General features: G+C 39.2%; 2 protein-coding genes and 1 long non-coding RNA gene across 3 annotated transcripts; all 3 read right to left on the bottom strand.

Annotated features, from left to right (window-relative positions):
- Nucleotides 1–4,744: 4,744 nt before the first annotated feature.
- On the bottom strand, nucleotides 4,745–5,357 carry LOC141697940 (uncharacterized). Its single transcript, XR_012564887.1, has 2 exons — nucleotides 5,097–5,357; nucleotides 4,745–5,004 (listed from the first exon to the last, which is right to left on the bottom strand). It is a non-coding gene; the product is annotated as an uncharacterized LOC141697940 (long non-coding RNA).
- A 2,051-nt stretch (nucleotides 5,358–7,408) lies between these two features.
- LOC141698194 (non-specific lipid-transfer protein 1-like) lies at nucleotides 7,409–8,109 on the bottom strand. The gene is made up of 2 exons (XM_074502842.1): nucleotides 7,721–8,109; nucleotides 7,409–7,606 (listed from the first exon to the last, which is right to left on the bottom strand). The coding sequence occupies exons 1-2, from the start codon at nucleotides 8,092–8,094 to the stop codon at nucleotides 7,597–7,599; spliced, it is 384 nt and encodes a 127-aa protein (XP_074358943.1). The 5' UTR covers nucleotides 8,095–8,109; the 3' UTR covers nucleotides 7,409–7,596.
- A 1,796-nt stretch (nucleotides 8,110–9,905) lies between these two features.
- On the bottom strand, nucleotides 9,906–10,244 carry LOC141696458 (putative mitochondrial protein AtMg00310). Its single transcript, XM_074500598.1, has one exon. It carries the CDS (start codon nucleotides 10,242–10,244, stop codon nucleotides 9,906–9,908), a length of 339 nt encoding a protein of 112 aa, XP_074356699.1.
- Between the last annotated feature and the right edge of the window lie 985 nt (nucleotides 10,245–11,229).

The following is an 11,229-nucleotide window of genomic DNA, read 5'->3' as shown; positions in this document are numbered from 1 at the left end:
AGTAGATCAAAGTATTTTTGCTTGTAATCTACAGACTCAAATCTTTTCTTGCTGGAATCTGACTTTTTACACTCATTTGCAAAATGCCCTGCCAAGCCACATTTGAAACACTTGAATTTTAATTTATCCACCATGTTTCTATTTGGCTTGACAGCTCCAAAGTTCTTCTTGAACTTGAGCTTGGCAAATCTTCTTGAAAGGAATGCTAGGTGCTCATCAATGTCCTCCATGTCATCTTGGCTCAATGAATCTTCATTTTCTGCAGCTAGCCCTTTACCTTTGCTTTCACAGGCCTTTGAAGTTGATTCCACAGCTTCCATCTTCACTTCCTTCTCCTTTTCCAAATCAACAACTAGTGCAATGGATCCTCCTTTCTTCTTTCCTCTCTCCATTCTTTCATCCTGCTCTATTTCAAGCTCATAGGTCTTCAGAATGCCATACAGTCTCTCCAAAGTAAACTCCTTATAATCTTGTGAGTTTCTCAATGAGACTGTCATTGGTTTCCATTCCTTTGGAAGAGATCTGAGAAATTTCAGATTGGAGTCTTTAGTCTGATAGACTCTTCCATGCAATTTAAGAGCATTTAGTAGCTTTTGGAATCTACTAAAAATGTCAGTGAGTGACTCACTTTCTTCATTGTGAAAATGCTCATATTGCTGAATCAGGAGCTGCATTTTATTTTCTCTTACTTGCTCAGTACCATCACAGATTATTTGTATTGTGTCCCAAACTTTCTTGGCAGTCTTGCAGTTTATAATATTATCAAACATGTCTGCATCAACACCATTGAACAGAATGTTCATGGCCTTTTTATCTTTCCTGACTTGTTCAATATCAGGATCAGACCATTCATGCCTTGGCTTTGGAACAGATGGTTCATTTCCTGTTGTAGCTCTCATTGGAACATGAGGGCCTCTTTCTATGCAGTCCACATAGGCCTCATCTTGAGAAAGCATATGAAGATGCATCTTTACCTTCCAATGATGGTAATTATCTTTATCAAGAAAAGGAATCTTGACTCCAACATCTTTCTTGTTCATCTTGCTGAATTATTTTGATCTTTAAACTCTTTGTAGATTAAGAGCTTGCTCTGATACCAATTATTAGTCCCTTAACAATATAGCAAGAATTACAGAAGGGGGGGTTGAATGGAATTCTTGAACCATTTTCTTGAAATAAAAATATTCAACTCGATTATGGATATATTTGTTTTGATTAGCACAATGCGGAATGTAAACTTGAATGAATCAAAACATAAGTAATTAAAAACAAGAGTCTTTAAAAACTTTCTGGTGGATTTAAACAATTCCACCAGAGATATATATAATATATCGAGAGGATTCTGTGTGCAGAAATGCTCACAGCTGCTTACAAAAGATAGAACTACTGAGAATACAGGAAATGCTAAAGATTGTGCTTACAAAGATTTCTCTGTTTGTATGTTTCTCAGCTATATCAATTGTTTTTCTAATTGATACTCTCTTGGTTTATATATTACCAAGATTACAAAGTCAAAAGAACTGAACAAATATAAAATCTAACAGTCTTGATCTTTGCTGCTTTTCGTCCTCTATTACCCAGTTAATGGGCTTCCACAGTGTGTTTGTATCCAACTCGACGGCTGTGTGTCAGCTTTCACTGTTCAACTGATGTTTGAATCTTGATATGATCATCCGTCGACTTTCAGATCATCCGTCGATGACTTAATTGATCATCCGTCGACTGCTATGTTAAACATCCATTGATAGTCATTTGATCATCCGTCGAAGCTTTGTTAATCATCCGTCGGTAGCTATTTTGGCACTTGACTTCATTTCACTTATACAGAATTACAAGACATTGCTTATGTACAGTTAATCAACCTATTCTGCATATCTAGTTAAAGTCAACATGACTTATATGCTACTACAGATTCTATACAAAGGTGCATACATCACTGTACTACAAACTTATTATTACATAAGCTACTCACTCGATGGATAATAAGTTAATCATCCGTCGGGACTATAATGAGTTACCCGTCGAGACTAAAACTCTTATCCGTCGAGTGCTACATTATTTCACTAAGTAAAATCTACTTAGACATTTTGTTTAAGTGATCATCAAGTACACAACATATTCACAACATTTACTGTGTTGTTTCCCACATGTTTGGTGATAACAAGGGCATCCTGGTGGCGCTCGATGAGATCCTGATGGTAATCATCGTCGGAGAAAGATATAACGGGAGAGGGATTTCCTCGAGGGCATTTGGTTGTGGGGTTTATATTAAAAACTTCTCGAGCGTACAGCTTGCGAGAGTTGTGTGAGAGTCCCCCAGCTGCTATACCGCCGAAAATGACATCAATGACTCGGTCATCGTCCCCACGATGGTGACGTCTTGGCGTGTCATCTTGTTGCACATAATGGACCAGTTGTCCCTGGAGGATCTTTCCCTCAGTAAGGTTGCTGAGTTGGAAGCACTGTTATGTTGTGTGGCCAGTGTCTTCATGATATTCGCAATATCTGGAACTGGGAGGTCTACCGGCCTTCATGGGCCTTGGTGGTCGGTAGTCTGGTTCTGTTTTTAGGACTTCTAAAATTGTTGTTTTCTCTGTGTTCAATTTAGTAAATTCTTTTTTTTTGGTCGTGTGCGGGGTTGCCAGTCCCTTTCTCTCCTATCCCTCGGAGGGCGATCTTCCGTGCGCGGGAGATCGGGGGCTATAGCTGCGATGACGCTCATGCCTTGAAGAGCGTCGAGGTGACTGAATGCAACTCACCGCTTCTTGTAACATCATACGGTGTTCGATGATTTGGAACGTTGCTTGAAGGGTTTTTGGCCTTTTTTCAAAAATTTCTTCTAAGAGCAACCCATGTCGCGACTTATCAATTCCTGCTGTTAAGAAATTAACGACCATTTGTTCTATTAAATCAGGAATCTCGGCGATCTCTTCTCTGAACCGAGTTAAAAAGCTGCGGAGACTTTCACCCGAGCGTTGGTGCATTGTCATTAAAGATGCTGTGACCTTAATGCCTTTATAGTTACTGGAGAATCGGGCTTGGAATTTGCTTTTTAAGGTCGTCCATGAATCGATGGATCGAGGAGGAAAATTGTTGTACCATCGGAGTGTTGTACCTTGAAGGCACGTAGAGAAAAACTAACAACGGGCGATTTCAGAGTGGCCGAAGAAAGCCATTCGTCCGTCGAATGCGTTGAGAAATGCCAACGGGTCTGAAGATCCGTCGAAGTGATCAAGGAAAGGGGTTTTTAATGTCATGTCGATGCGCGTCTTCTCAAGGACGAGCGATAGGGGGCTTTCGGAGACAGTTTCGAATTCTGATTGATTTCTCATGATGTTACGCATTTGGGCGATTTCTTCTTACATTTTGGCAAATTCCTCGTGGGAGATGGACTCTGTTGATTCAGTTTGACGCGAGACCTTGGCGGATGAGACTGTCCGTTGTCGACGTTCGCGCGGTTGTGAATATTTCGACTCTGCCGATGGCTCATATTCGTATTCGGCGTTGTCGTCTTCATCATAAAACTCATCATCTTGTTCTTTATTTTGTATTGTTATTTATTGGAGCTCTCGACGGAGACGGTGAATTTCACGTTTTCGCTTGAGTTTGGCCTGCAGCCTCCGAGTCTCACGTTCTAGTAGTTCAAGTTCTTCATCTGAATCCAGTGGTTCTTCTGATTCTTCTGGATTTTCTTGGTTTTGAGCCTTTAGTCTTTCTTTCTTTTCTAGATGCAGTCATATGTCGCTTGAGAGAACCTTCTTACCTTTGGAGGTCTGTACTCTGAAGCGCTGATCTGAGACGGACTTTCTCTTCTTATCTCTTTGACGTGTATCTGTCAAGCTCACTGGATGGTCCTCAGGAGGGCCTTCAGGTGGAGGAAACAAACATTTCGGCTTTAATGCCGGTTGCTTGGGCAGTTCATGACCATCGTGGGTCGAGGGGTCGGCGGCAATTTCTGCCGTCAACTCCTTCACTTGAGTTGGTCCAGCCGTTTTCGGATCAAACTCCTCCACAATCATATTTTGGTTGGATCTGTAAAGCAAAGTTTTTTCTAGCGCCAAATGATAAGTCTACAATATTATTATATTATTAAGACTATAATTTTAGGAGATGATCTCTTTTTACTTTAATTTACCAACCCCTCAAATGAGGTTGTTGTCTTCTATTTATAACAAGTCTCAAATGAGATTTATCTTACAAAATGGGCATTCTTAGGTTTTACATTGTATTTCATAATTATCCTAATTATAACTCCTTTGGGCCATATTGTCTTGGTCCAACAAGATTTATCTGAAAAAATGTGACACCGAGATGCTCGGATTCCATCTGCTATGTTTGTTTCATCAGTTTCCTGGGATTTCAGGCAGTAACATCTGTCTACTTGCGTAACTTGTCAACAATACTATCATTTATAGTATAATTTATTGACTGCTGGCCTAATCGTCTGTTGTGTTGCCTATTTTGATTTGAAGACTAGGTAGTATTACAACAGTAATTAGGTAACCTTCTTACATAAGCATACTTAAGAGCATCATAATCACTAAATTAAATGACCGTGCATCATATCTGTGGACAACAGTCTGAACTATGTAATATGTTGAGGCCGTAAAGACAATTTTTATGGATCACTTTTTAACTTCATCTAATATATTTTCAGCTCAAAGAGCTACCACCACATGTTCATCTTATCAGTTTTGTTGGATTTAGAGCACTGAGATTTACGCAACTTTTGTAACAGAAGGAGTTACAGAAACATTCAGTAATTCCAGAAACATTCATAATAAAGCATTCCAGAAACAGTACACTCGTAAAACTCCACGAGTTACAGTGGATGCATAACAGGAGTTACATTCCTTATTGAATTGAAATATATGAACCATCTGAGGCACACTTACTCATTATTTTATTTAGTACAAAGGCACATACAATGTGACCATAGTTTTATTGTGTTTCGGTCTTTCCTCCAATAGCTTTTCCATGCACCGGAGGTCAGCCTAGTTAACGCTGCATAGATGTCAAACAAGGAAAACATAATTAGTCATATGGATCGCGTGTTGATAAGTCAATCATAACAACAATCAATGGAATGAACTTACGTATTACAGTCGAATTTACGGTCAGCAGAGTATATAAAAGGAAGTCCACATTTTCCAGGGAGAGCGTCGATTTTTGGAATACGACCCTCTGGACCGGGAACACCAGCTCTGTTCCTGTTAGCACGTTCCTGCACACATCGGCACAGCTCCCTCCTCTCTTCTCTAGTCTTGGCCATTTCACGGAATTCTTTCAACGCGTTGCAACACTCGGCAGATGGCTCCTGGACGTCACCTCTGTGAAATGGATCACAGAGTGCTTTGGTACGTTCTTGTTGTGATGTTCCGCAAGTAAAAGCCTCCCCTTGCTCCACGATCATGAAAGCCCCTACCACCATTACAGTAAGCATCATCAAGTATGCAATCCTCGCCATTTTTTCTTAGCTAGCAGTGTATTAAGTTTGTTGGAATGTGTTATGTAGACAAATTGTGTACAGGTAGTTTGGAAATAGATTATGCAGGTTGACGCATTTATAGGCAGCTCGAGAAGTACCTCAGATATCCAATTAACATTTTAACTAAAGTTAGGACACCTAATTTGTCTTGATCACATAAATGACTAGCAACTAATCGATGCATGTCTCTATGTTATCATGTCTAATTGTACGGTTACTTGTTACTTGTTAGGCTTCATGAAAAACTTTCATTGCAAAATATTTGACACAAGATGAGGCGTTTTAATTTGCTATGTTTGTTTTATCAGTTTTCTGGGATTCCTAGCACTAATAATCTCATATCTACGTGCCTAATTGTCTGGTGCGTAGCCGTAGCCTAATTTGATTTAGAGATTATGATGCACTTAGTATTATGAAAATTGTTTGTTGCTTTGCCTTATTTGATTGGAAGTCGTGATGCTTATCAAGTAACGGTACTTAGGCAAGCCTTTTAAATACGTACTTAGTAATAGCAACATTCTCACCAAATTATATGACTGTCTGCAATACGTAGAGGCCATAAGAGAATAGCTGCTGGTTTATAGGCTTGTCGGAATGTGCTAGATAGACAAATTGTGTATCGGTAATTTATTTGTGCATTCATATGAATATCTAGCAGATTATAGGCTTGTTGGAATGTGCTATGCAGATAAAATGCAGGTAGACGCATTCATAGGCCAATTGGTAAAGTACTTCAGAAACCAAATTTAGAATTTTACCAATAAGTTGGGACACCTAATCTGGCTTGATCACAAAATTTCTTGGCACCTATTTGATGCATTCCTCTTTATTATTAGGTTTAGTTGTACAGTTACTCTTTAAGTTTCATTTCAAAAGATATGATATGAGATGAGGCGATTCCATCTGCTAAGTTTCATCTAGTCGTGCATGCATATAAGTACTTAATATTTCAAGCTTTTTAAGATATATGCAGTTGGATCATTATCAGAGACAAGTCACAAGTGCTGTCTATAAGTTTTTGCTTCATCTGCAATAATTTCAGCTCAGAAGAGCTGGCACTACATGAGGCGGTTCCATTTTGGCTCGTTTATCTCATCAATCAGTGCTGTGGGATTCATAGCACTCTTGAATTTTACACTCAGTTATCAATGTCAACTTAACCTAATTACATACAATCAGGTCAAATAACAACTTAAAATTCTGAAAAATATGGTCTGGTAACCTGGTTCCATAATAACCTGATTCCATAATACCATGTAACACTCGTGGTCTTTAAAAATTTGCCAGATGTGAAGTTGTTGTTGATATATCGGTATTTGTTGCTATTTGCGGTGATTTGTGCTATGTGACCGGATTAGTTCATCTGGTCATCAGGAACTCAGTAAGTTTGTTATCATGCCCAGGAGCTTAATTTCTTTGAAATACAGAATGACATACCTTGTCTCTTTATCTTTTGCAGAAACGTTACACGATTAGACATTAGTTAAACATTATCGATTGTACGATTACTACTGGATGGGAAAGTACCTATGTAGCCAGATTGCCTAGAAGGCTAGAACCCAATATATTTTATAAGAGAACAAAAAACCTAGATTTGGATTGTCATTCTATGAAATAAAGGTAAATTTCCGGTGTCATTTCTGAATGTTACATTAAGCTACTTACAGAAGTTCAGAACAATAACATTATAGTGATTGGCAAGCTGGGCTTTTTAGTACAACTCTAAAGTCTTCATTCATTTTATGTTCCTCTAAAATCTTTGCGTTTTTCTGTCATTTTATACAGATTGTGTGTCGGTTAGTTATGGATATTATTCGCGACTTGAGCCTGGGGCTCTGGGAGCATATTTACCCGTATTGTAGATGGAATGCATCAATATCTGTCCATTTACCCGCGTTGTACATGGAATGCATAAAAGGATCTAATAAGTTGTTGAATTTGGTATTATTCTGAATGTATTGCAGCAGTATACACATAATGCACCTGGATGCATATAAGCATCTTTTATTTAGTTATGATTAAAGCATGTATACAATAGTAAGCTTAACATTATGTTTGTCGTTGTCTTCCAATTGCTTTCCCTCGCTTTCCCTCGCAAGAAAGTGGCATCAGTTTACGCTGCATTACATTGTACAAGAGAAAATATTAGAAAGCCATAAAGGAACATTTTGTTTATTAATGTGCATGGTGTGCCTTTTAAGATGAAACTCGAAAGTGATTTGAGCTACTTACGTATTGCAGTCGAATTTAGGATCAGCAGAGAACAGAAAATTAAGTCCACATTTTTCTGAGAGAGAATCAAATCTTGGAATACGAGCAGCGGGATTAGCAGAAGCACCGCGATTATATCTACTTTGAGAAGTTGCTTCCTGGACACAAGAACACAATTTCCGTCTTTCTGCTTGTGACTTGGCCAGTGCACGTAATGCTCTATAAGCATTGCAGCACTCGCCGGATGGCTCAGGTTGATCACCTCTGGTATAAACATTGCACAAGGCTCCTGTTCTCTGTTCCTCGGGTGTAGTACATGTCAGAGCTTCACCTGGCTCAATTAGCAGACGAGCCAACACCACCAGTACTAGTGCCAAGTATGCAACCCTTGCCATTTTTCTTACTATATGCAAATGTTGAGGATATAAGTTGCATCAAGGAAGCATTATTTATAGGATAGCTAGGGAGAAAAATCTATATTGAATTAGTTTTAACTAACAATTAGGACGCCAAATGTGGTTTAGTTACATAACTAGCAATTAACTATTTCATGCATGTTTAACCATTTTAATGTATGAATATTTCTTATTTCAAACTGCATGGTAGGAGGGGCGGATTTAAGAATTTTTTTTAGGAGGACACCCGGTAAATTTTGAGAAACATCTTTAATGGGTCGGTTTTGTGTTTGGCTTTTGAGTACACGACACAAGCGAATTATCGGGTTTCGTGGTAGTGAGCGAAATAGTGGCATTTGAGGTGAAAATCTTTATTCATTGCTTTGCAATTTAGGGAGAAATTAGATTTAAAATAATTAACTTCAACATATATTTAAGTTTTTCTTGACGGAAAAATGATTTATTAAGCCAAATCATGGATCAATACATTTTTTAGGCCAACAGGGACATCTCCCTCATTAATAACTCGACCTGGATGTGAACATGACTCCTTAGCTAAGAAGTGAGCAGACATGTTTGCAGGTCATCTAACTCGACCTGGATGTGAACATGACTCCTTAGCTAAGAAGTGAGCAGCCATGTTTGCAGATCTTCTAACAAAGGACAACTTAATTGTGTTTGAACTTCTAATTAAATTTCTGCACTCTTCAACCACTAGTCCAAACGGCAAGGACATAGGTATATTACTCCTAATTGCCTGCACCGCTACTAGATAGTCTGATTCAAGCAGAACATCTTCCCATGTATGCTCCTGAATCCAGCTGAGAGCCTCTTTGATTGCCATTACTTCTGCAATTTTAGAGGAAGTCTCATCGTCGTAATATGAAGAAGCAGCCTGCAATAACTCTCCCTTTGAATTCCTAGCTATCATCCCAGTACCAAAACCCGCCGGATCTTTAAATGTAGCCGCATCGACATTTACCTTTATTGTTACCATCTGTGGTGCTACCCAGGAAACAACCCCATCTCCTGAATGATCGAGATGAATTAGGGCCCCAGTAGAACGACCTTGAGCTTCTTGCCATTGAGACAGGTAAATCTTTGCCGGTGCTAGCACACCATTTATCGAACCTTGCTTCTTATTCCAGTGTTTATCATTCCGTTCCTTCCAGATTGCCCAGCACACAGTAAGCACTACTGCTCTCCTTTCCTTACTGATACTACATAGAATTTTCTCCAACCATCCTTCAAAGCCACGATCAATATCCTGATGAAGATCAGGAATCACCCTCTGCCAGCACTGGCTCGCAAACGGGCAGGTAACCAATGCATGAATAATGGTTTCATCCTCTATATTACAGACCAGACAAGAGAGAATCACTGGCACATGTTTTTGAGCCAGCATCACCATCGTAGGTAAACAATAAGCCAGGGCTCTCCAGATGAGGTTGGGAACCTTTGGAGGTGCTTTAACTTGCCATATTTTCCTCCATAAGCTTCTATTATCATTTTTTGACCCATCTCCCTTTTTGAGCTTGTAAAATACGGTAAGCGCAGCGTACCAAATATTCCCAAAACACCTCTTTGCTCCAATAAATCCGATCTTCTGTGATTCTCCTGTTAATATCAGTGTTTAAGATACAGCTCTGATCTCTCTCATTAAATAAATCCCGAATGATTTATGTGTCCCATTCTCTGCTACTCACTTGCATCAGTGAGCTAATGTTATTAAGCTGAAAACTTGGGGAGTCTGTTGACACATAAGGATCCTCCGCATTTAACCATGGATGTTTTTTAATATTAATCTTGTCTCATGCGCCAATCATCCATCGAACTCCACTCTTCAGTAAAGGAATAGACTCCCAGATGCTTCTCCAGACGAAACTGGGATTGTAACCCAGGTTTGCTGACAAGAAATCATGCTCGGGAAAGTATAGTGCTCTGAATAACTTGCTTGCTATGCTATCTGGTTTACTAAGAAATCTCCAACCCTGCTTCGCTAACATAGCTAAGTTGAAGTCATAGAAATCTCGAAAACTAATTCCACCTACTGATTTATGTTTGCTCAACCCTGACCAACTCATCCAACTAATTCCTGAATTTTGCTTCGACTTTGATTTCCACCAGTATCTCGCTAACATTCTCTCCATGTCTTTTGTAATCCCTTGAGGCAATAGAAATACGCTCATTGATTGTTAGGTAACGCCTGAGCCACATTCTTGATTAACACCTCCTTACCCGATCGAGAGATATACCCCTCATCCCAACTTCGCACCTTATTATCAATTCTCTCCTTTAAATAACCCAAAAGAGTAGACTTATTTCGACCCAGAATAGTAGGAAGACCCAAGTAAATTGATCTCTCCCCAGCCTCTTGCATTTGCAGAAGGGTACATAGTTGCAGCTGCTGAGAAACTGCAATATTTGAACTAAAAAATATAGATGACTTTCCATAATTCACTCGTTGCCCTATTGCATTTTCAAAAGTATTCAGCAATTTTAATACATTATCTGCTTCCTCCTTGTTTGCTTTACAATACACATAGCTATCATCTGCGAATAGCATGTGTGTAATTACAGGCGCCCGTTTACAAATCTTGACTCCGGTTATCTCCTTATTCAACTCAAATCTTCGGATCGTCGCCGAAAGCCCCTCTGCACATAAAATAAATAAATATGGAGAGAGGGGATCCCCCTGCCTTATACCTCTTCCCGGAGTAATAGGCCTCATCTTCCTCATTCCATGAGTAACCTGATACATAACTGATCTTACACAACTCATTGTTAAGTGAACCCATTTCTCATGAAAACCCATCTTACGCATGATCTCTCGCAAATATGTCCATTCAACTCTGTCGTAATCCTTGCTTAAATCCAACTTTAGTGCCATGAAGCCCTCTTTGCCTCATTTTTTCCTTTTCAGGTGGTGCATTACTTCATAGCTGATTAAGATATTGTCTGATATCAACCTCCCCGGAATTAAAGCACTCTGATTTTCGGACACTACCCCTTAGAGAAAGCCCTTCATACGATTTGCCATGACTTTAGTAATTACCTTAGCCAACACATTACAAAGAGAAATTGGACGTAGATCCCCCATATTAACCGAACATTTCTTTTTAGGGATAAGCACAA

The sequence above is a fragment of the Apium graveolens genome, chromosome 11 (assembly GCF_009905375.1).
Source record: "Apium graveolens cultivar Ventura chromosome 11, ASM990537v1, whole genome shotgun sequence".
In the NCBI taxonomy this organism is placed as follows: domain Eukaryota; kingdom Viridiplantae; phylum Streptophyta; class Magnoliopsida; order Apiales; family Apiaceae; genus Apium; species Apium graveolens.
This window is presented reverse-complemented; position numbering and strand designations above follow the sequence as displayed.

Excerpts from the sequence above, each read along its gene's own strand:
- LOC141698194 (XM_074502842.1), bottom strand. The coding sequence starts at position 8,094 with ATGGCAAGGGTTGCATACTTGGCACTAGTACTGGTGGTGTTGGCTCGT.
- LOC141696458 (XM_074500598.1), bottom strand. The coding sequence starts at position 10,244 with ATGGAGAGAATGTTAGCGAGATACTGGTGGAAATCAAAGTCGAAGCAA.